This window comes from Myotis lucifugus, unplaced genomic scaffold (genome assembly GCF_000147115.1).
Source record: "Myotis lucifugus unplaced genomic scaffold, Myoluc2.0 scaffold_1009, whole genome shotgun sequence".
Classification (NCBI taxonomy): domain Eukaryota; kingdom Metazoa; phylum Chordata; class Mammalia; order Chiroptera; family Vespertilionidae; genus Myotis; species Myotis lucifugus.
Window position 1 is genome coordinate 26,666 of NW_005872057.1, and position 25,588 is coordinate 52,253.

The 25,588-nt window shown below is 55.1% G+C and overlaps 1 protein-coding gene across 2 annotated transcripts in view; it reads right to left on the reverse strand.

Moving 5' to 3' along the window:
- Nucleotides 1-2,651: 2,651 nt before the first annotated feature.
- Nucleotides 2,652-25,588, reverse strand: part of CPT1A (carnitine palmitoyltransferase 1A) — a 37,004-nt gene continuing 14,067 nt past the window's right edge. For both annotated transcript variants that reach the window (XM_014449071.2, XM_023747834.1), the window contains exons 5-19: nucleotides 24,088-24,189; nucleotides 22,702-22,839; nucleotides 21,809-21,886; nucleotides 20,061-20,168; nucleotides 19,033-19,120; nucleotides 17,699-17,894; nucleotides 17,334-17,522; nucleotides 16,481-16,586; nucleotides 13,931-14,047; nucleotides 12,356-12,520; nucleotides 8,835-8,969; nucleotides 7,401-7,553; nucleotides 6,643-6,756; nucleotides 6,125-6,217; nucleotides 2,652-4,920 (exon numbers count right to left, since the gene is read on the reverse strand). In XM_014449071.2, the coding sequence (XP_014304557.1) occupies nucleotides 4,834-4,920; nucleotides 6,125-6,217; nucleotides 6,643-6,756; nucleotides 7,401-7,553; nucleotides 8,835-8,969; nucleotides 12,356-12,520; nucleotides 13,931-14,047; nucleotides 16,481-16,586; nucleotides 17,334-17,522; nucleotides 17,699-17,894; nucleotides 19,033-19,120; nucleotides 20,061-20,168; nucleotides 21,809-21,886; nucleotides 22,702-22,839; nucleotides 24,088-24,189 (1,869 nt within the window). In that variant the 3' untranslated portion in view covers nucleotides 2,652-4,833. The remainder of the gene's footprint in view (nucleotides 4,921-6,124; nucleotides 6,218-6,642; nucleotides 6,757-7,400; nucleotides 7,554-8,834; nucleotides 8,970-12,355; nucleotides 12,521-13,930; nucleotides 14,048-16,480; nucleotides 16,587-17,333; nucleotides 17,523-17,698; nucleotides 17,895-19,032; nucleotides 19,121-20,060; nucleotides 20,169-21,808; nucleotides 21,887-22,701; nucleotides 22,840-24,087; nucleotides 24,190-25,588) is intronic.

The following is a 25,588-nucleotide window of genomic DNA, read 5'->3' on the forward strand; positions in this document are numbered from 1 at the left end:
CAAAGAAGGATGACTAGAGAGGGAATCAATCTCCGAAGCCCTACCCCCCTTGTCCGGACCATGGCATGTAGCCCCTCGTGAGATCAGAGCGCAAAGCACGAAGCAAGAGCAACCCAGGGTGCAGGAGACTGGGGCAGGGGTTATGTGGGAAGGGGAGGACTGTGCTGCAGCTCACACAGGTCCCGGGAGGCCCGGGGCCTGGATCTCGGGGCTCAGTGCACAAGGACAGGGGAAGAGGCAGTAGCATGGCATGTGGAGTTGGTGGGGCGTGAGCGGGGCGGGGCCTGTGACATGGGGGCGGGATCTGCAGGGCGGGGCGCGCAGGGGGGAGTGGATTGGGTCTCAGGGGAGGGGGCGGGGCCTGTGGCAGTGGGCGGGATCAGCAGGACGGGGCGCGCAGGGGAGAGTGGATTGGGTCTCAGGGGAGGGGGCGGGGCCTGTGGCAGTGGGCGGGATCAGCAGGGCGGGGCGCGCAGGGGGCAGTGGATTGGGTCTCAGGGGAGGGGGCGGGGACTGTGACAGTGGGCGCGGTTCGCGGAGAGCAGGCCGGGACCAGCGAGCAGCCATTGCGTGGAGGTGGGCAGGAAGGACACTCTGGGGCTCAGCAGCTCCAGGCTCAGGTGGGGAAACTGAGGCCCCAGACCCATCTGATGCAGCGCTGATGGGACTCCCTCGCTTGACTTATGACTTTAGTCTTTAAAATATACTTTTTCTGCTCCCGAGCTCCGCAGAGCTCCCCCCTCCCATCGCTGCGCGTGGACAGAGGGCCAGGCCGAGCACACACGTCACATCCTTGGTGCTGCAGCTTGGGACGTGAGACTGAGAACTGGGCATCCCTAGTCCAAGATAAGCACCCGACGTTGATGACTGATGCTGGGGAGGAGGCAGAGTCCCGCAAACCTAGACACAGCTCACACTAAGGTGCCGCACGCTTTGGGTGGGGAGTGAGCTAGAGCCACCTTCCATTTAGGGGATGGCCTGACCTGCCAACCCTAAGGGCAGAGCTGAAAGGGATTCTGGGGATGCGAGGGGGCGGGCCGGGGCGAAGATTCACTGTAACTCTCAGGTTCTGTTTCACGTGCAAGTATTGTTTGGGTAAAATTAAAATGTAAACACATCAACTTCCTAATCTCATTTTAAAAAATTTAAACTTTTCAAACAGTAACCAAGACAGCAACACTGTATACTGCCATTTAGCTGTATACTTTACCATTCAAGAAATGCCAAGAAAATTTCATGCAGTTGAGAATTCCCAAATTCAAGGCACAGCCTTAAGCGTGCTAGGGCTTACCTGAAATTTTTTTTCTGGGACATTAAAGTTTAGTTCAAAAGAAGACAATGTAATTAAGATACCCCTGTTGGAATTTTCCTGCCATGTGAATGACCTAAAACATATTCCCAGCAGCTAGTTTATGACAAATGTGCTTGACTTGAAAGGAAGCTCACGCCCACTTTTTGGACATTCATTTCCTGTTCCTGTGATCCACAGGGCAGGACTCCCTAGAAGGCTCTAGCGGCTTCTTCAGATTAAAACTAGGATGGCTTTATACAAATTATATAAACAAACCCTCCACCTGAAATATTTAAATATCAGATAAAGCTGACAGTCCCTTGAGCACCATGGTGTCCCTAATCACGCTGCCTTGCAAAGGAGGGTCACTGTGAAGGAAGTCCTTTCAGCCCTTTCTGGGGGATTTGCATACATGTGTGGAGATGGCTTTACGCTAATAATTTTATGGTTGAAATAATCATGTTGAGTTCAGGGGGTGGGGGTGTGAGGGGCAGAGTACAACTGTAGGGATAGAAGGCAGCTAATGTAAATCCAAGAGCCCAAGTAAAAAAGCGAGTGGCTTGAATAGCCCGGGCAAGCGCACCGCCCCATCCATTCATTCACACATCAGACATCTTTACTGAGCATGCTCCCAGGTGTCAGGCGTCACCTCTGATGTGCACAGCCACCCAGACTGCTGGCCACAAGCTGCTCTTCGAGCCCTGCTGGGTGTCTCCCCTCAAACCCGTTTGTAAGTGAGCCCGCTTCCTGGGCCTGCTACTCTCCCCTCCTCCTGCTAGACTCGCCCGCCATGGTCCCCTCACCTGCCTTGGACACTTAAAACCCTCTTGACTGGTTCTCTTGGCTAACTCCTCCCACTGGAATCTGATCTCCATCTATAGCAGTGGTTCTCAACCTTGGCTGCACATTAGAATCACCTGGGAATATTTTTAAAATCCTGATTTCTGGGCCTCATCCTCCAGAAATTCTGTTTCTTTGTTACTAATGTTGTGGCCCCACCCCATATTATTCCCAGTGCGTAAAACAGTGCTTAGCACAGTGGGCGCTCAATAAGAACTGTGGGGAAACGGAACCCATGCGTTCATTGGATCGGTAGTTACTGAGCAGCTACTATATGTCAGGCACTGTTCTAGGCACAGGACAAGGGAGTGGATGAATGAATGGATGTAGAGTGAAAATCCACAGCCCCACTTACCAGCCTCCCTTCTCAGCCAGAGCACGAAGCCAGTGCCATCCACTCTGCCTGACCCCAGGCCTTTTCCTGCAAACCTTGGTTTCTTATCTTGGTCCCAAGTGCCCCAGCTTGGTATCTGACTTATAACCTCCTTGGTAACAGAACAAAAGAGTCAGAAACAAAGGCTGTAGTAGACTGGATTAATGCTTTTATTAATGATAACATTCATACTACATTTCTAAGATTTACAACCAAAAGATCATATTGTATTTACATGCAATGGACAGTCTAAGCTAACAAATTCAAACCACAGCTCTGGTTAAGACCATGGTTTGTTCCAAATTAAATTAAATACATAATACTCTTACCTCTTCCTTTGAACATGTACAGTAAAAACCCACTCTTCCATCTTTTAAGGAATATAAAAATTGCATTGACAACTGCACTGATTAGCAAAAATATTTAAAACCTGAGAGATAAGCCCAAATATATTTGAGTGCTAACACGTGTACATTTGAACGCTTGGTAACACAGACTGGTCAGTGGTCAATAATGCGTGATGCAGGCGGCTCGGAGGGCCTGCCGGGGCTCGGCCTGGGGCCCACGCCGCCGGAGCTGTGTACCACAGATGAACTGGGGTTTTCCTCACTATGGTGGTGTGTTTTTCTTTCTGTTTTCATTTCTTCTCGCTTTAAGAGAAAAAAAAAAACCTCTCTGGCCCACTCAGATGGGGTTTTTACATGACAACCTAGACACAGTAAACCATGCCCGAGCTCCGTGGCCGGCACCTTCTCCTCCTCCAGTCGTTCCGCCCTCACAGAGGCAAGCCCAGCGGGGACAAGTGGTCAGGAAACAAACACAATTCTTTAAGTGGACAGCCACACTCGCCAGGAAGCCGAGACAGTGGTGTTTCAAATTCCGGGATCCTTTCTTTTTACATTAAATACTGAGGACGATTCAGTGCGTACGTGTTTTTTGGTCACTCACCCTCTCTTGGTAAGGCACGCCCATCTGAAGGGTAGGTTGTGTGAAACCAGCACCCATCACGCGCAACGTTTTTTAAAAATACATTTTTGCAGATTTCAGGGAGAGGAAGAGAGAGAAACATCAATGAAGAGAGAGAATCATCGATCAGTTGCCTCCTGTACATCCCCACTAGGGATCGAGCCCACAACTGGGGCATGTGCCTGACTGGGAATCAGACCTCAACCTCTGGTTCATGGGTCGACACTCAGCCACAGCCACAATGGTCGGGCTCGCTCGCGACACTTTCGCTGGTTCCCCAGCTCCTCGGGACACAAAGTGGGTGCTCTCTCGCCAGGCGGGATAGACAGCTCCCCGCCCGGCGCATCGGCGCTGCCCTCTCCAGACACTTTGCTCAAGTTTTGTTCCTTTCTCGGGGGCAGAAGTCTCGTCTGCTTGCCGTGAGTTTGGTAAGCAGTACGAGGCACACGGTATGTTTTATTGTTCAGGGGAGGCTCCAGACACGCAATATTGAACCATCCAAAGTCCCCATTTCTGACGCACGTCCACTCGCTCTCAAGGCAGGAAGCGGGGTGGGGGAGCCCACAGAGCTGCCCTCAGAAGGGCGCCGGTCTTTCTCGGGGTACGGGAACCACAGGAAAATGCCTGTTTAGGGTTATCCACTCAGTAAACTGAGGAGTCAGACTCCCACAATTCCACCTAAAGACTAAAAATAAATCCCTTGTCCGGTCTCCCTTACATTTAGGGCCTTCCGTGATTAAGGCACTGGGATCTGAATACTCACAAGGTCGGGAAAACGAAAGATGCGCGAACTACATGCTTGCAACGCGGACAGGCGAACACACACACACGAGACCAAACTGGACGAGGACGGTGACCACAGGGACAGACGGTGTTCGGCAGCACAGCGTTCCCGTTAGTGCGTTACGTGTGCGTCAGCTGTTGGCTGCCAACACCTCCAGCCCACAGCGCTTTCTCCCCGGACGGACAGAACACACTTTAGTTTTACTCTGAAAAAATTAAACGCCCCTAAGTACCAGGTCGCCGCCGAGGAGTGTGACCATCCCATTTTCAATGTGTGTGAGGTCACAACCCCCGTGATATTTCCATCCCCCAGGAAGCGCGAGCTGATGCGAAGAGTTTCGGGCGCTTCCTCAAGTGCCCCCCACGTTGGGAACCTGCCTGAAAGGAGTAGGGCTACACTTCACGGGGTGGAGCCCGCTGCTCTGGGAAAACAAGAAAACACCAAACCCTCGAAGGCAAGAACAGTTGTGAGTCTTTTAGAGCAATTTTCCATCCTGAACTAGGATCAGGAGTAACAGCTATTTTTCATTTGGTTTCTGTCGGAAGAGCCCCTTTGTCCTTCCCGCAGCCGTCCTGGGAGTTACTTCCTGGAGTTGGAGCTGAACCCAAAGAGAGCGATGATGTCGGTCATGGCTTGTCTCAGGTGCTTCCCGAAGCGATGAGAATCCTTTCGTTTGAAAACAAACAAAATACACCACATAAACACACGCTACCACGTGGCCATTCCCCCCTTTCCAGCCTCTCCCCACGTAACCGGTAACCCGACTCCGGGAAGAGCGACTGTTTCTTTTCTGCCGGGTCCCTAAGCCTGGACTTCACCCGTAATCCCCCAGGGACACGCCTGGAGGCAGGTGAGGGTCCCAGTGGTCACAGGCTGTACATGCTGCGTGGGTGTGTGTCGGACCTGAAGTGGTCCCTGTCAGGGCGTTAAATTCCACGTAAAGCACAAGACAGACGTACATGAGTTCCAGTCTCCTCTGGGCCTTGCTTGCCAGGCGACGTAATGTGGACAGGAGAGGATATAAATAAGGATTAATGTGCCACCCTAGGACGGGGGGGGGGGGGGGGGGGGTGTTCCATTCACACAACCGCAAAGACCCCTGCCTTGTCATGTGTGTGTCTGTGTGTCTCTGTGTGCGCACGTTAACCCTCCAGGTGGCAGGGCCTGAACATTATACATGCTCTTCAACACTAACATTTAAAACCATTGCTACAAACATAAACATTTAATCAAAAAGATCATTTCTTTAAAAACAAAGGTAAGAGAACTTCAAACGTCACTAATTTGAAAAGCTCCAAACCAAGTAAAAGTACATAATTGAGAATTTCTGTCAAATTAAGGACATGATTTGAGCCCTGCTGGCGTGGCTCAGTGGTTGAGCACCGACCTATGAGCCAGGAGGCCACGGTTTGATTCCTGGTCCGGGCACGTGCCCAGGTTGTGGGCTTGATCCCCAGTAAGGGCCGTGCAAGAGGCCACCGATCAATGATTCTCTCTCATCATTGATGTTTCTATCTCTTTCTCCTTCTCCTTTCCTCTTGGAAATCAATAAAAAAAAGTATTTTAAAAAACAGCCCTAGCTGGTTTGACTCAGTGGATAGCGCGTTGGCCTGCGGACTGAAGGGTCCCAGGTTCAATTCCGGTCAAGGGCACATGCCTGGGTTGCAGGCTTGATCCCCAGTGGGGGGCGTGCAGGAGATGGCCGATCAATGATTCTCTTGCATCATTGATGTTTCTATCTCTCTCTCCCTCTCCCTTCCTCTCTGAAATCAATTTATAAAATATATATGTATATTCAAAAAATAAAATAACAACAACAAAAATACCCCATCTTTCAAGGGGGGTGGGGGGTGGGGGCTTTGGTCTGTACCGTGTCAGGGCAGGAGAACTTGGAGGATATGTGGAAATTGATGAGGTTTTCTCCCACCAGAATGTAGGACACGCCGTAACCATCGTCAGCAACCTGCAGGACAAAGTCAGTTGAGATTTAAGCTCAGGCTTTTAACCAGGGGTCTTCAAACTTTTTAAACAGGGGGCCAGTTCACTGTCCCTCAGACCGTTGGAGGGCCGGACTATAGTTTAAAAAAAAACTATGAACAAATTCCTATGCACACTGCACATATCTTATTTTGAAGTAAAAAAACAAAACGGGAACAAATACAATATTTGTATTTGCATGTGGCCCGCGGGCCGCAGTTTGAGGACCCCTGCTTTTAACGGTGACAAATAACAAATCCTATTTGTGAACAAAAAACCATAAAAACGAAACCCATCTGTACGAATAACCAGCAGGAATTCCTTTGTGGCGCTCCGAACCCAGACAGGCGTGACGGGCACATGCTGGCCCGGGGCTTGCCGCTCCGTGCACCCCGAGGCCCATCCACTTACCGGCCCGAAGCCGCCGCCGCTGGACACGTACTCCGTGTTTTTCTCCAAGTCAAACAGCTCCGCCTGCTGCAGCGGGGTCTGGCTGGTGGACAGCCTCCAGGGCTCGGACAGGACCTGGGAGGGAGCAAGCACGTGTTCCCATGACCCTCTTCCCAGCCCCGCCCTCGCGGCCCCCGGGGGCCCGGGAGAGACAAGGACCGGCCTGCTCGCTCTTGGACTGTTTCGGGGCGGTACACCTGCAGCAGGGGCGGAGCAGGTGAGGACGCCTGGGCTGGAGGGGCCAACACCAGCGAACGCGTCTTTGGCACAAAAGGTGGCAGAGACACGGAGATTCGTAACGGGGGCCCTGGGCTGCGGGAGCCAACTGCTGCCTTTCAGAAATCTCTCAAGCTGCTTGTGAAACAGCCTTTCCTAGAAATTACATTTTATCGACTTAAAATGCAGTAAACTCTATAACAACACAGGTGAGGCATACTCAGGGCTCGGCACTTCTGAATTGTTTCAGTGCATTTTACTGGTATCTGTGCTCTGGGGGCTGGTCACGCCCGTAAGTCAGGAGGGGAGAGCAGAGCGGTCTGGGGCCGAGACCACAGCTCCCACTTCCCACCCTGGGCTCCGCCCGGCCCGGTCCATGAAGCGGTCCCACTAAATCAGTGGTCGCCAACCTTTCGGACCTCCCGGACCACCGGTTGGCGACCGCTGCCCTAACTCACTACGCTCTGGGTCAGCCCTGAGCCGCCACAGGAGGAGGGACTTACTTCCTTCAGGAACGGAGACTCAACGGCCAGATACTTGGACACCACGTACAGGCAGAAGAGGTGGCGGTCGATCCCCGCGCCGGTCATCGCCAGGCGGTACATGTGCTGGTGCTTCTCCGACGCGATCTTGAACAATCGCAGTCTCTGCTCCATCTGAGTGACCAAGGATGGGGCGCGTCAGGTTGTGGGGCGCAGCCCAAGCTCCAAAGGGAAGGTCCCAGCCCTTCTTGGCGGGGATCTCACAGGACGCTGACCGTCAGGCCACTGGGGTGTCCGGGAGGCATGGCCAAGGCGACCTGCTCAGCGCCCCCCACTGCCCCCCATGGGCTGCCCCTCCCCCAGGCTGTGGAGGAAGCCTGGGGTCCTGCGTGCGGCCCGTGGTGGCATTACTCCGCTCAAACAGCCCTTCTGGACATTCACGTCTGACCTCTGGGCTCTGCTAGGCCAGTCACAGAACGAGGGAGGCCCGTCCAGGTGTGACCCCCTCACAGACCTGGCCATCTGGGGGATCCGCCTCCACACCGGCTGCTCCCTCCTCAGAACGGAAGGCTTTCTGGAACCAAGCGCCCGCCACGCAGAGCAGAGCCGAGCTGAGCCCAGGGTGTGTGTGCGTGTGTGTGTGTGTGTGTGTGTGTGTGTGTGTGTGTGTCTGTGCTCTGGGTCAAGCAGACCCAGGCTGAGCTCACCTGCGTCTGGGTTCCTCTATCTACAAAAATGAACTGGTAACACTTCCCGGGCCACCGCCGGGATGTCCAAAGGCGGTGCACAGGGCGCCGGGGCCCCCGCCTGCTCGGGCCCAGTGACCCAGCTCAAGGCCCCCGTGGAGTAGGGGGCTCACCCTTTTCTCACTGCACACCGACTGCTCCATCCTGAGCACCCTTCTAACTGAAAGGCCCTTGGAGCCTCTGGTGTAGGAGTTGCAGAACGACAGGACTGGCTCAGCCGGTCCGCCCCTGTGTGTCCCGACCTTACGCTTTAATTTCCTGCTCCCGTGAGAGGGTGGAGGGAAGGAGGCGGCGAACATGGAGTCGCGATGAGCAGGTTCGCACAGGATTTCATCAGAGACCCTGGGCGGGCGGCCTTCTAGGACAGTGGTTCTCAACCTTCCTAATGCCACGACCCTTTAATACAGTTCCTCATGTTGTGGTGACCCCCCACCATAAGATTATTTTCGTTGCTACTTCATAACTGTAATGTTGCTACTGTTATGCATCGTCATGTAAATACCTGATATGCAGGATGTATTTTCATTGTTACAAATTGAACATAATTAAAGCATAGTGATTAATCACAAAAACAATATGTAATTATATATGTGTTTTCCGATGGTCTTAGGTGACCCCTGTGAAAGGGTCGTTCGACCCCCAAAGGGGTCGCGACCCACAGGTGGAGAACCGCTGGTCTAGGAGAAGCGTGAGAAGCGCGTCTCATTACCGTTTGGGAGGGGTCCGCCATGGCGAGCACAAAGTCGCACGACTCCACGGTGCAGGATCGCACGGTCTCCGTCCTCCCCTCTCGGAAGAGCCGGGTCATGGACGCCTCGTACGTGAGGCAAAACTTGCCCATGTCCTGGGAAAGGAAAGGCATTTCCATATAAGGCACACGGAGGAGGCAGACACATGAGCCGGGGCCGGTTAGGGTCAGCAAGGGAACGTGGACGTGGTGGTCAGCTTCAGGTTTTAGCCATCGTCAGTTTTCACACAGGTTATGCAGCAGGCAGACGAGACGCCGGTAGCTTTAGAAAGGCTGGGAGTCCGTTCCCGATGCACCTGACGCTACGGCACACGCTTCCCAGAGTGCTCACACGCCTACAGCATGAACACGACAAGCAGGCCTGCATGCACCTGTTCTAGATTATCGGTGGGGAGTGGACGGGGGGGGGTGTCTCTAACACTCCCGTTTCCTCGGTGACACAGGTCACCCGCTGAGAGTAAGGACGGGAGGAGGTGCTGACGTCTGAGGGTGTGAACCAGGCCTTCAGGGCCACAGAAAGCAGGGTGCCCGGCGGCCGCCAGAGTCACTGCTCGTCAATCAAGTGAGACGAGGGGACCTGGGGTTTCCTCTGGCCACGCCGGCTCCCGGGAGCCAGATGACGAGGGCAGAGGGCTGGACTGAACCAGGCTGTGCTTGGGGTCACAGGTCAGGGATGTGGAATCAAGCCGGGAAATCGACGGCTGAGGAGAGGAGGAGGGCAAGGTGGGTCCCGGACTAGAAAGGGGTGGGGGTGGCAGGCAGAAGGGCCCGGGGTGCTGTGATGACAGCCCAGCGAGGGCTCCGAGGGAGGCAGCAGGGGAGAGGACAGAGACGGGTCCCCGGGCCTGACACCCAAACACATGCACCGTGTGAGGAGACGACTCGCAATCTGCACGTCTCCCATGGCCACCAGGCAGCTCCGGGCTGAGCGGGGTCCCCACATGGGGCGGACACTGTAGTGGCCGTTTGTGGACCCACATGATTCCTGACCAGACAACGCCCAGGCTCTCAGGCGCAGGCCCTGGGGTCCCCAGGGTGACAGAGGGTGCCCTGCGGCACCCAGGAGAGGGTGCCAACACCAGGGCTGACCTTCCCGTGTGACCAGCCCTGGGAGCTCTCCCTCTCCCGCGGCTGCTGGGTGGCCGGACACTCCCCCTTCCCTCCGGTCCTGAACTCCTGCACGCGAAGCCGGCAGGCCTGGGCGAGGGGCGGGAGCCCTGCGGTGAGCTCCCCTCGCCACGGTGACTGTGCCCAGCCTCCTGGGGCCCACACTCAAGGCTTCCACGGTGCCCCCAACAAAGACCGCCGACTCACCGCACTGGTCACCAAGGCACCGTCACCCGGCTTCCCTCGGACAGGGTCTGAGAGGCTCTCGTCCTCACCCGTCCTCGGGGAGCAGGGATCAGCCCTTCAGAGCGCCCCACAGGCCCGTATCACAGTGTTCTCAGGGGCTCATTACGAAGGAGTGGGGAGGGGGAGGGGAGGAGGGGGCAGGAGAAAGTATCAGTGAGGCATTTTAGTCACGAACAGAGGTTAACGGGGGACACAGGATGCAACGATTCATCTGAAGTCAGCTTTTCCCACGTCAAACTGGAACGTGTAGCACCGTCATGCACAAGAGCCACCTCTGCAAAAAGGACCCTCAGACACCTCCTGGCAAACGCAGGCTATAGAGCGCTCAGCCCCTCACAGAGCCAGGCCCCCTAACCTGCCACGACCAGCCGCCACCGGGAGCGGCCGCTCGCCGCCGCCAAGGCGCCTCCGGTGTCTAGCGCGCAGGATGGAGAGGCAACGTCTACAAAGACAGTAACACGCGCAGCATGAGAACAGACCAGTGACACAGCCACTGTCGCCCGGCGCCCAACCGTGCAGCGGGGGGCATGTTCACCCCGGTTCCCCAATGAGAAATAAAATGCCTACAAGCAGGAAGCAAATGACTACAGACGAAAGTGATGGCCACTGTCCAGGGTTGCATCGGCCAGTCATTCAATATGTATTTGCTGACGTCTCCACCGACGTGGTGTGGCCGGCACGTTCCCGGCTCTGCGGATACGGTGGCAAACAAGACTGACCACGTGCTTGCCCTCGAGGAGCAAACAGTTCGGCAGGTCACATGGTGAGTGACAGGTGCACTGAGCAGAAATGACGCTGCTCGGTTAGTGGAGAGCGATGGGGTGGCGGCTATTCCCAACAGGAGATGGGGGCACCGTGAGAGAGACCTAAGCAACCACGCCTCACTCCGGGAGAGAGCACCTGCCGGCAGAGAGCAGGTGCAAAGGGCCTGTGGTAAGAATGAGCTTCACATATTCAAGAGCAGCAAGAAGGGCAGTGTGACAAACACAGTGAATGAGGCTCCAAGTGGTATTAGAGAAGGCTGGGAGGGTAGCCAGGGACCAGATCACTGGTTACTAACCTTGGGGCTGTGTGAACTTGGAAGGGAAAATACAAATATTTTAATCTCCACTAACCTCAAGCTGGACCATCAGCTTTAGAAGCACAGGCAATAAACCACAGTAATCACGAGCAGTGCCTGTGACTCTGAATAGAAAATTGTAGCTATTTTCACATCAAGGTACGTTCGTTGCACATATTCCAAAATATCATCCACGCTTATCACTGCCTCAAAGTTACAGCCGTGCTTAGACCTGCTGCTCGAACTTTAGTGCACAAAGAATTAGATTTCCTGCACCACAAATTCATGTTGAGTATCCTGACACCTGCACTTTAATTACCTGGTTCACCTTTGTAACCTGGGTATTTCCTGTTATGCTTTACAAGCATTATTCTGGGAAGGGTCCCCATGGCGTTGCCAAACTGCCCAAGGGGTCCTGGTGCAGAGAAGGTTCAGAAGCCTGGAATGGACCCAGGACCGGGCAGGACGCCTGGACTGAGGCCGCGCCACGGCAGAGGTGGGTCTGACCCTCAGCTCCACGGAGAGCCCCGTCCCTAACAGAGCTGGTGCTCAACTGAGCACGCATTAAAAAGTTCCTGGCCAACGCAGCATGCCTGGGTTGCAGGTTCGATCCCCGCCCCGGTCAGGGTGCATGCAGGAAGCAACCAATAGATGTATCTCTCTCATCATTGACGTTTCTCTCCCTCTCCCTCTCCCTCCCTCTCTGAAATAAATAAAAATATATTTTAAAAAAATACAGCCGTGGACCATCTGGGAGAGTCTATTGCATCCATAATCATGAGTAAACTTAGTCCATGTCAAAGGTCAGAGACATCAGTCACCTGCCCCAAGTGTGTCCGCTTCACCAAACCCTCGGGGTCGGAGCTGAGTTTAAGGGCTAAGTTTCCACTTCGTAGGCCAGTGAGATCTGGTTGTGCTCCGCTCCCCGTCCTGTGGGCTGGGGGACACTGCCACGCCCCACCCAGCCGCCACGGGAAGCCACACCCTGGCCGCACGCCGGGCCTCTCCCTGGACAGGCCTCGGCCCCCCGCCACGCAGGGACCCAGCTCCCGGCAAGCCCGCGCCTCACCTTGTAGTGCGCCAGCTGCAGGGCCAGCTGCACGAAGGCGTCTGGGCTCGTGCGGGACTTCTTGATCAGCCCCTTCCCGAAGGCGTCGAAGGGAAAGGAGTGGAAGTCCACGTCGTTGGCCAGGAGGCTGGCGCTGCTCAGGGACGTCTCGATCACCTCCTGACACTGGGGGAGGAGGAGGGAGGGTTTCCCTTGTGGGGGAAGTGAGGAGGGAGGGTTTCCCTTGTGGGGGAAGTGCTGACACACGCGCAGAGGAGCATCCCAGCTCAGCCAACAGAGCTGTCGCCTGGCGACACAGACGCCATGTTTCCTCGTCGGCTCTTCCCATGTGTCTGCCACATGCACCCCGCTCCTCGAGGCGCCGTGGGCCCCCGCAGGCAGAGCACAGGTGGGACACGGGGCCTCCTGGTTCCCGGTCAGACCCCAAAGGGCATTCCCAGCAGCCGCGGGTGTGCCCTGTAAAACCCATTATTCTACAGGGGCCATCGAGGACCCTTTGTAAAAAATTAATGGGCTGCGGTCCAACCATACAACGGAAATGAGCTTTCCAGCCGTGAAGTAACGTGGAGGGGCCTTCACTGCAGCCACGAGGCGGGAAAGGCCGCCTGAGGCGCCGGGCGCAGCGCTCCCAGCAGTGACGGAGGGAAAGGGCAGCAAGAGGGGCCGCAGGGCGGGAAGACGGGGCTGGGAGTCTCCGCGCTGGCCCTTCATTTTCTACATTGGAAACGACTTCCAGCCCCCAGTGAGTTCAAATCTCACAACGAAATAAAAAACGTGGCGCAGCCCTGGCCGGGTGGCTGTCGGTTGGAGCATCGTCCCCTACACAGGAAGGTCTCGGGTTCGACTCCCGGTCAGGGCACGTGCCTCGGTTTCCGGTTCAGACTCCGGTTGGGGCCTATGGGAATCACCTGATCGCTGTTTCTCTCTCACATCCATGTTTCCCTCTCTCTCTATCTCTGTCTACCTTCCTCTCTCTGAAATCGATGAGCATGTCCTCAGGTGAGGATTGAAATAAAATTTTAAACCCAGTGATGCCGAGGTCTGCAAGGGTACCTTATGGGTATTTCTAAAAACAGTTTACAGCCAGGGGATTTTAAAAGTGCATTGCTTGCTGAACATTGTTCCTTTCATTAAATGAGAAATAAATATTTTTTTCAAATAAAAAAAAATTACTTCTTGGGCCCCAGGAATTCCTGCTTGGATTAGGCGAGCCAGGATTTGGCATTCCCAGCCCTAAAATTCCTCCCCGAAAAAACCTGGACTGAATGGACGACATCTGAGAATCTTCAGGAGAAACAAACATGATACGTGCGTGACTTAGAGCATTTCAGCTGTAAGAGGGAGCTTGTCACGTTCTCACCGCGTAGGGTAGCTGAGTCTGAGCTGGAACTCTCCCTGACAATCTTAACTAAAAGCTCTAAACGGAAGAAGAAGTATTCACCGGGGTTTCTCAGGCAACAGGAGCTGGAGCCGCTCCACGGCCTCAGCAAAAATTTGTGAGGCAGACGAGGTCTCCCTCTGAGCTGTGAGCACAGGTCCCGCCACGGGGACCAGCACCTGTGACAGCCCACTCACCTCCTCCGGGATGTCCCACTGCAGCCGGGTGGGGGGTGGGATACTCGGGTTGGTGTCCCCTTTACAGTGTCCGTCCTCCAAGTAGCCCAGCTGGAAGCTGTCAGTGGCCAAGACGTACTGTCGGGGAAAAGACACACGTGGAAGTCAGAGAAGATGATACAGTCCACAGTGTTAGGGAAAACGTATTTGTCCCACCTGGCCAGGGTGCTCAGTGGTTAGAGTGCCCACCCGAACACGAAAGGGTAGAGGGCTTGATTCCTGGTCAAGGGCACAGGCAGGAGGCAACCGGTCGGTGTGTCTCTCTCTCTCTCGCATCGATGTTTCTCTCTCCCTCTCCCCCCTTCCTTACACTCTCTCTGAAGAGCAATGGAAAAAATATCCCCAAAATATCCCCAGATGATGATTAACAAAACAAATGAAAAGAAAAAACAACAACAAAAACGTATTTGTCCTCCAAAGTAGACAAATCCTTGTTCTTTATAGAGATACTAGAAGCCCGGTGCATGAAATTCCTGCACGGGTAGGGTCCCTAGGCCTGGCCAGCTATCAGGGCCGATTGGGGCCTTCTGGCTGCTGGCTGGGGCCTTCCTTCCCCAGCTGCTGGCTGTGGGCCGGGGCCTTCCTTGGTTCCACGCCTCCCCCTGGTGGTCAGTGCTTGTCATAGCGAGCGACTGAACTCCCGGTCTCCCAGTCCAACTCCCGAGGGGACACTTTGCATATTAGCCTTTTATATATATAGGAGATTGCTAAGACTTCCCAGCAGCTACTGAGGGAGGGCACATGCTTACAGCGTGCTGCGTCCTCCGTGCGGCCAGGAGAGAATATGCACAGGCAAGATGGTGTTCATCTCCACTTCAGAGCCAAGAAGAGAGCCCCGGAGAGGCCCACCCACCCAGGACTGGACGCAGGAGACATGTGAGGTCGCCACTCACAGGGTGGGGGGGCGCTTGGAGCCACCGCTGCATCCGGCTGCGGGCTAGTGTTTTCTAGATTCACCCCACTGAGCATTTATGTCTGGACTGAAAGGTCTTTTGTGTAAGTGAAGAAATGGCTCAGAGAGCAGGGGAAGCCACTTTTCAGAGCTGACCCTCCTCAGGGGCAGGACCCGAGGGCAGCGGCGAATTTCCCCTTTTCACAATCTCTTCCACGGTGCCCGCTGCGCACCTACGGGTGTTGCGGGGCACTCGTGACAGAACAGTCAACAAAACAGACAAGAATGGCTGCCCTCCCTCCACCAGTGGATACGGCCACAGGACCCACCAAGTCCAACCCTCGGTTTACACTCAAGAGAAATGAAAACATATGTTCACACAAAACCTGTGCACACATGTTCATGGGAGCACTGCTTACAGCAGTCAGAATGTGGAAACAACCCAAATGCCATCAAGCCATAAATTGGATAAAGTGTGGCCTGCCCATGCGAAGGAATACTATACAGCCATGAAAAGGGACGAAGCACTGACTCATGCTCAAGCACAGGCAGACCTTGTAAGCACCCCAAGTGAAGAAGCCAGACACAAAAGCCCACACTGTGTGATCTCATTTCTATGGAACGGCCAGAACTGGCGAATCCAGAGGCAGAAAGCAGGTTAATAGGTCGCCAGGGGCTGGGGCGGGGGCAGATGGGGAGTTCCTTTGGGGGGTGATGAAAATGCCCTGGAATTAGATAGTGCTGATGGTTTGTACAGCCACCTTGTGTATATACAACACCCACTAAATTGTACATTTTAAGAGGGGGAATTTTACGGTCTGTGAATTTTCTCTCACTAAAAAAAAAAAATAATAATTAAAAAAAAAATGGAACCCCTATGCTCAAGGGCTTACATGCCAGTGGGGAGGCAGATGGTGACCCTGTCAGATGGTGAGGGGAATGTGGGCTCCGGGATGGGGGAGCGTGGGGGGCCCGCGTTCACCTGTGGTGAGTGCCACGCAGACTGAGCAGCACAGGAGGCAGGGTCCTGGCATCTGAGCTGCAGGGCATCAGAGCCGAAAGCCCAGCACATTTAAACATCAAAAACCCACTGAGAGCAAACGGGGTGCAACGCTGACCTTCGACTAGATCTGTTTTTAACTGGTCCGTTCCCGCCGGTCCCCGTGGGACGGTCCGTTCCCGCCGGTCCCCATGGGGAGCACCTGGGCTCCCGTCCAGTTCCTGGACTCACAGACCATTCTGTCCGCTGAAGATCAAACCCCTGTACCTTCTCTTATCCGGATATCTAAAAAATAAAATGAACCTCGCCCGCCCGCCGGCCAGCGTGGCTCCGTGCCCGCCCGCCGGCCAGCGTGGCTCCGTGGCCGAGCGTCTACTCATGAACCAGGAGGGCACATGCCCGGGCTGTGGGCTGGATCCCAAGTAGGGGGCGTGCAGGAGGCAGCTAATCTCTGAGTCTCTCCGTTGATGTTTCCATCTCTCTCCCTCTCCCTTCCTCTCTGTGAAATCCATAAAAACATATTAAAAAAACAGTCAGACAAATATCACATGAAATCCATGCCAGGGCGTGGGTTTCCAACAGCAACCTCCTCACTCAGGTCGCGCCTGCGAGAACTCACCTCCCAGAGGTGCCCCACGATGGGCGCGTCGGCCCAGGAGTGCTCGGCGTTCATGCCAATTTTCCCGTTTTTGAAGACGATAAACGTGAAGGACTTGTCAAACCACCTGCGGGAAACAAAAGCGTTCGTGGAACTTCAACGTCGAAAGGAAGGACGATGCACAGACACTGTAACTGTTTCCCTCTGGACGGGGTCCCTGCCTTGGCACCCAGCCCGAGACAGTTCCCCGCGGCCCGCAAACCTCTGTGCCGTGAAATACAGGCTCACACGGGACGCGCAGTCCTGCACGCCTCCCTGGTCCAGACACACAGATAAGACTCGAGAGCAGGCTGTTATTACAACGAGCAAGGACACGGCAGCAACTCTGGAGAGCTGGGCGGCTCCCCATGCCTGCACCCCACCTGCGGGCAGGCGGGCCTCCCTCTACAGGTAAGGAAAGGCGGTCTGGGAGGTGGAACTGCCTCCCGACCGTCACAGGACCAGAGCCGACAGCCAGGTCAGGCCCCGTCCGCCACCTTCCCCGCCTGGGGAACCGGCCGCCACGCCTCACTAGCATCCAAAGGAAGGCGAGCGTGCACAGAGGGGAAGACTCAAATTCGCGGCTCCAGCTGTGAGTGGGTGCCTATGTGTGTGTGTGTGTGTGTGTGTGTGAGAAAGACAGACGGACTACAGACAGACAAGTTTCTTTTGTCCTGTGCCCACCCCTCCTTCAGGTGAAGAGAGGAAAATCAGAAGCTCTATTTCTGACCGAGCCTGACTCCTTAAGGGTCCAGATGCTGGAGGCGGGGTTGGCCACACCCCTTTCCTCCACGGTCACGGGCAGACGGCCACTGTCCCAGGGCGGGGACACTACCTGTCGAAGCAGCGGCCGTGGAGCAGGGACTTGGCGTAGTTGTCCAGGGACGCGTCGGGGTCCTCCTTCCGGTAGCCCTGCTCGGTCTCGTCCAGCGTCACGAAGAAGGCCGCCTTCTCCACGGCGTCCAGCGACTGCTTGTTCTTCCCACTCGCAAAGTAGGCCTGGCGGCACCGGGCCCAGGGCACCCTGCGGGGAGGGCGCGTTAGGCCGGCAGCGGCTGGGTGACCCGCCTCCCACGGCGTGTTTGTCACAACATCGTTTTCCATAGTTCTCACAGGTTTTCGGGAACTTAAGGGGGCCCGGGTGGGAGAGCCCAGCGAGCAGTCACACCCCGGGGGCGGCCGCCGTCCCTCGGCACACACCTGTCTCCCGCGGTGAGGGCTGCCAGCTTGGCCTCCCCGGCCTGAGGCTCCGACGGGTCGTCCAGGATCCGCTGTATCTGCTGCTCGAGCTCGCGGGGCCGCAGCAGCCGGCCGTCATGGTACAGCCAGACCTTGAAGTAGCGGCCCTTGTGGAACACGACGATGTGCCGGCTGTCCCTGACGTGCTGGATGGTGTCTGCGGGGTGCGGGCGAGACAAAACCCCACAGGTTAGAGGAGGGGGGACGGCGCCGAGGCCGCACCCGCCCGCTCCCCGCGGCTCCCCGTCCGCTCCTCCTGTCTGGGGGGTGGAGCCGAGGGCTCTGGAGTCAGACAGGCCTGACTCGAGGCTCCGCTCGGCCATCGTGAGACGCATCAGCTCAGGCCACTGACTGAACCCTCCCGGAGCCTGGTGGGTCCCTCACACGGACGTGCAGGGATTGAGAGAGGCCCCAGTGCCTGGTCTGAGAGAGAGCGCTCTCAGCTCTGAGCATGTCCCCTGTGGGCTTGTCTAACTCGGAAAGGAAGAAAGAAAACTCACTATTTACAGATGACTTGATACTGTATGTAGACATCCCTGACGATTGCACCAAAAAACTGTCAGAACTAACACATTCAGTAGAGCCCTGGCCGGGTGGCTTAGTGGGTTAGAGCACCGTCCACTACACCAAGGTTGCAGGTTCAATCCATGGTCAGGGCACATACACGAATCAACCCATGAATGAATGCATAAATAAGTGGAAAAACAAAAAATGATGTTTCTCTTTTTCTCCCTTCTAAAAATATTATTTAAAAAATTCCGTATAAAATTGCTGGATACAAAAATCAGCTGCATTTCTATCTATATTATAAAAGGCCTGTGACTGTAAGGACCAAAGACCTGCACAGGTGGGCGGGGTGTGCGCTGGTGGGCGGGGCCGCGCGACTTCGCGCTGGGCTTCTAGTATACTAATAATGAACTACCAGAAAAAAAAATTCAGAAAAAAATCCCACCCTAGCCAGTCTGGCTCAGTGGATAGAGAGTCGGCCTGCGGACTGAAGGGTCCTGAGTTCAATTCTGGCCAAGGGCACATGCCCAGGTTGTGGGCTCCATCCCCAGTAGGGGATGTGCTGGAGGCAGCCGATCAATGATTCTCTCTCACTGATGCTTCTATCTCTCTCTCTCCCTCTCCCTCTCCCTTTCCTTTTTTCTCTGAAATCAATTAAAAAATATATCAAAAAAAGAAAAAAATTCCATTTATAACTGCATCAAAAAGAATAAAATACTGAGGAATAAATTTCACCGGGAGGTAAAAGGCCTGGGACGCTGGCGAGAAGACCGCGGCGGCGCACTCACCCGTCTCCTCTCCCGGGATCCTGGACGTGTTGAACATCCGCTCCCACTGTGCGGAGCAGAGCGGGACCGTGGAGCCCATGAGGAGAATCTGCAACAGAAACACGCGCCAAACGGGAAAGTGAGCGGAGGACAAAGGAGCCAATGAGCAGCACGCGTGCGATGCCGGCTTTGTGCTCTGCGCGTGGGGCCTGGTCTGGCTCGATCTTTTCCTAACTCTGTAGGGATCAGCGTTCCCCGGGGCACCCGGCTTCCCTGGGGACTTGCAGGGCCTCGCCAGGGCACGGCTTCCCACGCCACCAGCCCTGAAATACACACTGACCCGTCCTGTGTGTACAAACCGACACTTCAACCAAAGGGCATTCACGAAAGGCATGTCTTATTCCTGAGCGGTTCACCAGCTAAATTATTTCCCTTCCAAAGCAAACAAGAGGGGGGGCTGGGGGAAGGCAGGATTGAGCAAAAAAAGAAAAAAAGAGAAAGAGACTCACGGTCAAGAGTGTGGTGATTTCGGGCGTGGAAAGGGAGGGGTGGAGGTGGAAGAAGGCAGAGAGGGGATACATGGTGATAGAAGAAATAAAATAAAATTTAAATAAATAAAATATTTCCTTTGCATTAAAAAAAGTGAACAAAAGTTTCTTCAAGGGGCAAATTATAGAAGTACATCAGACATAGCCACACCCCAGAAGTGCACCCTGTATGCTCCCGCTCACATAAAGCTCTGGGAAACCCAAAGCAGCCGAGAGCAGCGGGCGCCAACCTTCCGGACCTCACGGACCACCGGTTGGTGACCGCCGGCCTAGAGTGATGGAAGGCGGACCAGGAGTGACCTGGCGGGTGATGGGTGGGGAGGGGGCGCAGGAAGGGACAGGGGGCAGGAGGCAGGTCACAGGGCGCCCAGGGAACTCTGGAGGGCTGGCTGTGGGTGTGCAGGGTGTGCACGCGTGTGTGAGAACTTGCACACTGTGCAATAAGTCGAGCATTCCTCAGCAGAGCTGTGAGTTTTTAGAAAAAGCGGCTTGTTGGCTCACCGGTTTGAGCTCCTCCCGGTCCAGCTGGCGCCTGTACAGCAGGATCGCGTGGATGGTATTGCCCGCCCTGGCGGCCTGGATGTGCGTGGGCAACACGTACAGAAAATCCTGAAACAGAACGCGTGTCAGCGGGGAGCGTGCTCGCAGGGGCAGACCGGCTGAGGCGGGCACACGGCGGAGCCGTCGACGCTGCAGTCCCCCCCCACGTGAGGGAAATCACGCCTGCTCAGCTAGAAAAATAAACTCATCTCCTTTCCTACACTTTGCCAACTTTATTATTATTTATTTTTAATCCTCACCTGAGAAGGTTTTCATTGATTTTGAGATTTTGAGAGAGAGAGAGAGAGAGAGAGAGAGAGAGCAGAGAAACGTCGATGTGAGAGAGAAACGTCAATCGGTTGCCTCCCAAGCGTGCCCTGACCGGGTATTGAACCTGCAACCTTTTGATGTACGGGCAACACTCCAACCAACTGAGCCACCCAGCCAGGGCTTCTTCATGTTTTATAAGAACACAAGCCCCCAAATAATCCTTGGGCTGGGAAAGGTAAGAGTCTATTTTAAAATTAGATTTTAAATGGCTGTCATTCGAATTGAAAGGAGGTAACAGTGCTTTGTCCCAAATGCCCTCATCTAATGCATCGGAAGGAACACAGCTAGCAGAGCAAGCGGACAGGCGGTCCTCGGGACGGGAGTAACGGGTTAAAGGAACCTTCCCCAGCAAGCAGCCCCACGCCCGCAGCTTCTAAGTCTCGAGACCCGTTTCTAAGGGCCATTTGCCGTGACAGAAAGAGAGGGCCGGGGACACGGGTCCGACTACACTTGAGAAAGCGTGTCCCTGCCACTTTGCAAGGAAGGGCAGCTGGCGGGCCGCGTCCTCTCAGGGTCCCAGGAGCAGGCCGACAGCTTCTGTCAGTCTGAGAGTGTTCTGATGGGAGAAAAGTTAAAGGAAAAAGAAGAGAATCTAACAAGGAAAAAAGTAGAAGGAAAGATCCCTAGCTGGTTTGGCTCCATGGATAGTCTGTGGACGGAAGGGTCCCAGGTTCGATTCCGGCCGAGGGGGTTGCGGGCTGCAGGAGGCAGCCAGCCAATGATTCTCTCTCATCATTGGGTAGGCGACAGGGGGCTTAAAACATCATTGATGTTTCTCTCTCTATCCCTCTACCATCAGTAGAAAGAACAAACTATAAAGAGAAATAGGGGAGAAAATAAAAGTAGGTAAAGAACAGAAAGCGAAAGAGAAAGAATTGGATTCGCCACTTATTACACGATGCCCTGGACCCCCAACTGAGGGGCTTCTAACCAAAGGCATGTGGATTGTGCCTCACCAGACCAGACACGTGGCCCTGACACGTGGCCAGCCAGTGCCTCCACAGTGTCTCGGGGAGCAGGACCAAGCTCAGCGGGCAGGCCGGGGGGCGCCCCCTGCCACCTGAGCCCTTCACGCCTTGCTGGCCCTGCTGTCCATGCATCGCCCGAGGAAACGGGCAGGCAGGCGCTCTGCTGGGAGCATGTTCGGCTGCACAAGGGCATTCCTGCGACCCACGTTTCTCTGCAGGCGCCTTGAGGGACCCTGTAAACACCTGGTTCTCTGGCGTGGGAAGCGGGTCCTGGGCGCCCTGGTGGGTGTGAAGCCGGGGGCAGAGGTGGCAGAACAGGAGGGGCCTGGTCAAGCCCTCGAGCCTCCCCAGCAGCCGCAGGGCCGGCAGCCACCGCCGCCCGGAGGACTCACCGCCGCCCAGAGGACTCACCATGGCGTAGTAGTTGCTGTTCACCATCAGCGGGCCCCGTCCGCGCAGGTAGATGTATTCCTCCCACCAGTCGCTCACCTGTTGGTGCCAACAGACAAGCTCAACCAGAGGGGCACTGGCCCCACGGGGCTGGGTGTTTCGTGCAAGAAGACGGGGGATGGAAAGTGGGTTTTTTAAGGTCATGACGTGGCCAGAAGGTAGGTCACCTTCACATTACAGGTGGCTGAAGCACACGGCCCAGTGGGAAAGGGTGGTCAGTGTGCGCCTGCAGGCATTTCTCAACAATGAAAACGATCCCAACGGCGACGATGACCCGTCTCCTCCCCCGGCTTTGGGCTCTCCGGAGCAGCCACCTCTCAGTCCTGGTCCGTCCCTTTCGGAGCCTCGAGTGCTGTTCTCACTCCCCGCAGGACGTCCCAATGCCCCCCCCCCCCCCCCAAAGCAGCAACCTCTTCCTGACCACACCTACGGGCTTCGGGACCGTTCACAGCCTCCTGGACCAAGAGACCACTTTTCTGTACATTGTGTTGAAGTGCTATTCACGCAGACTGGTGTGCAGGGAAGAGTCTAACTCAATTCAACACACCTGTGCCCCCAGCACCTGCTCCAAAGGGGAACGTGCCCCCACCCCTGCCCTGTCTCTCACTCCCTGCCCCACGCCCACTTCTAGCCCCGACGCTGGTTGTGTCTGGGTCACAGCCAACACCTCTCTTCCACGTCAGCTGTTCCTCAAAACCTAGGCCCCCACCCCCACCCCCACCCCCCAAATGTCCCCTCTGGCCACCACGCACGGGGACGCCCAGATGTTCCCGGAACTGACTAGTATTTCTCACACAAGGAATCGAATTTCTTGATCAGAATTCCATCAAGAAAAAGCGTGGGCACACACTTACGTAGTTGGTAGCCCACCAGGACTTTAACTTCAGGTACCACTGCAACTTTGGCCCGAGGCTGCCGGCAAAATCTTCGGCGAGAGCCGTCATCCGCTTAAAGTCGGCTTCCTTCATGAGGGGCTTCACCGAGTCCAGATACTGGGGTCAACGGGGAAAACACAAGCCCGGTTAGCACACAGCTTCCTCCGAGAAAACGCAAACATGTTGAAAAGGTGGCGAAGTCTTCCCCCAAGTTGCCGGTCCTCGCGCCGGCTGGCTAACTCCAACGCTAAACGGTGACTTGGGTTCCCGATAATTAAACAATGACTCCTTTTCGTCCTCTGTTGGCCTGCAAGCTCCCCAGATCCTGCGTCACCAGAAAATCACCAACGTGACTTCCAGACGGACCAGATCGATGTTTTAAAAATGTTAACGAGGACATTTCAGGGGGGTCTTTTCCGCCGTCCCCGGCCCTGACAGGAGCTCCGTTCTCACTGGGCTGCAGCGTGATGGCACGGGGGCGCCAAGCGCGGGCAGCGCTGCCCAGTGCCCCGGACGCCAGGACAGAAGGAGGAGCCGGAACAATGACAGGGCACAACTTAAAACAATTAGTAATGCCCCAATGGGCGGCTCAGTTGGTTGGAGTGCCATCCACACCCCAAAAGGTCTTGGGTTTGATTCCCAGTCAGGGCACACTCGTAGGTTGCGGGTTCAGTCTCCAGTCCAGGAGCGTATGGGAGACAACAGATCAATGTTTCTCTCTCTCTCTCTCTCTCTCTCCCCCACCCCCCACTCTGTCTAAAATAAAAATGTGTCCTCGGGTGAGGATTTAAAAACCAAAACAGTTAGTAATGGAATCTAACAAAATCACTGAAACACTTGGAGTGAGTTATATGGTATGTGAATTATATCTCAACAAAGTTGTTTTAAAAATTTGCCAAACTGCCCTAACTGGTTTGGCTCAGTGGATAGAGCGTCAGCCTGCAGACTCAAGGGTCCCAGGTTCGATTCCGGTCAAGGGCATGTACCTTGGTTGCGGGCACATCCCCAGTAGGAGGTGTGCAGGGGGCAGCTGATCGATGTTTCTCTCTCATCGATGTTTCTAACTCTCTATCCCTCTCCCTTCCTCTCTGTAAAAAATCAATAAAATACATTTTTTAAAAATAATAAAATAAAAATTTGCCAAGTGGTTTCACTACCATATATGATGCCTTTTATTAAAAAACATCTAAGCGAATAAAAACACCTAAGATGTGCTGATTGGAAAAAATATTTCCTGCCACGGCCTCAGCCACTGCTGGGCGCTAACACACCCAAATGACGAACATCGTCTTTAAGTCATAAACCTCAATCCCTCGATGACGGGCATTTCCGGGCGGATTTTCTGTGACTCCGAAGGACACCCACCCTGCTCACGGTGTCCCTCACGGCGGGCACGGGCAGGCGCGGCAGGGACGTCTGGAAGCTGTACAGCATGGGTTTCCGGCCTGAGAAGAGCTTGACCATCCCCTTAAAAAAAAAAAGTTCATTTTAAAAGTTGAGACAACCTGACACCAGTTCTCAAGGGTCTACAACTTACAGTTTTCTGTGGTTTATTTTCCCCAACTCCATTTTCTGCCCCAACCCTCGCAGGCTCCGCAAAGACACAGGTGACCCCAAATAACCAGGTTGAACGAAGGCCCAGGTCTGCCGGGTGCCGTGTCCGCCCTCGGGCCCCTGGTGGTGCGGTCGGACCGCCTCTGCCCGTGGGGAAACCACCCTCCTAGTCCTGGTCTCGGAATCGGCTCGAGGCTCTGTCGGCAGCGAGAAGGGCCGACCGAGGTGCCTGGGCCTCACGCCATGCCCAGCAGGAGCAGTGTGGCCCTTGCGGTCACGGTCAAGGCCAGTGGACAGCACGCCTGCCTGCCATCGGCCTTGTTTAGGCTGCACTGATCTAAACCTGGTGCAACAACTGGTCATGTCACGCCAACCAGACCTCAAAGGAATGCCCAGGGCTCACGGGGGACAAGGGGGTGAGGGGCATGATTCTTGACCCAACTGGGCACCAGCCATCCAGGGCGCCTCATGGAACTTGTTCTGTAAAGTGTGGGAACCCATCTCGGCGTCCCCTCTGGGTGTTAGATTCGGCTTCTCCGAGAGTTAGAAAACCTAATGAAGTAGCAGCAGAAGTCGGTTTGGGAAAGAGTGGTGGGTGGGGGTGGGGTGGGGGGTGCAGTGGGCTCACACAGGAGGTGGCGACAAACCTCTCTCACTAGCAGCCCTGGGGGCGGCGGCCAGCAGCCGGCAGACAGCCAGCAGCGCTGACAGCGGCACAGACGGCCGTGCACATGGCAGATGCCCCACTCACAGGCCAAGGGTGAGAGAGCAGGTGGAAATTACTAGAAGCTCAGCGGGAGTCAGGGAGGCCTGGTCCGCCTGGGAAGCCACTTAACTGTGACCTCAAGTGAGAAAAGCTACAAAAAAGTGACACTTCTATTTCATGGACGACCTGGAGGACCCACCTAGTGGACAAACATAAAATGCTCAGAATTCACATCATTTAGAAAATGGCCTTCGTCTCAAACTTATGAGTCACAGTGAATCCACCCTCCCCGGCAATTAGAGCGACTCCCAGGACACCAGGGGTCAAAGGGAGAGAAGGCCCTGTGAGGCTCTTTCTTTAAAAAGTAAAAGCTGCCCTGGCCAGTTTGGCTCAGTGGATAGAGCGCTGGCCCGTGGACTGAAGGGTTCCGGGTTCAATTTCGGTCAAGGGCACATACCCAGGTTGGGGGCTCCATCCCCAGTGGGGGCCGTGCAGGAGGCAGCCAATCGATGATTCTCTCTCAACATTGATTCTCTCTCTCTCTCCCCCTCTCCCTTCCTCTCTGAAATCAATAAAAATATTCTTAAAAGAAAAAGTAAAAGCTCC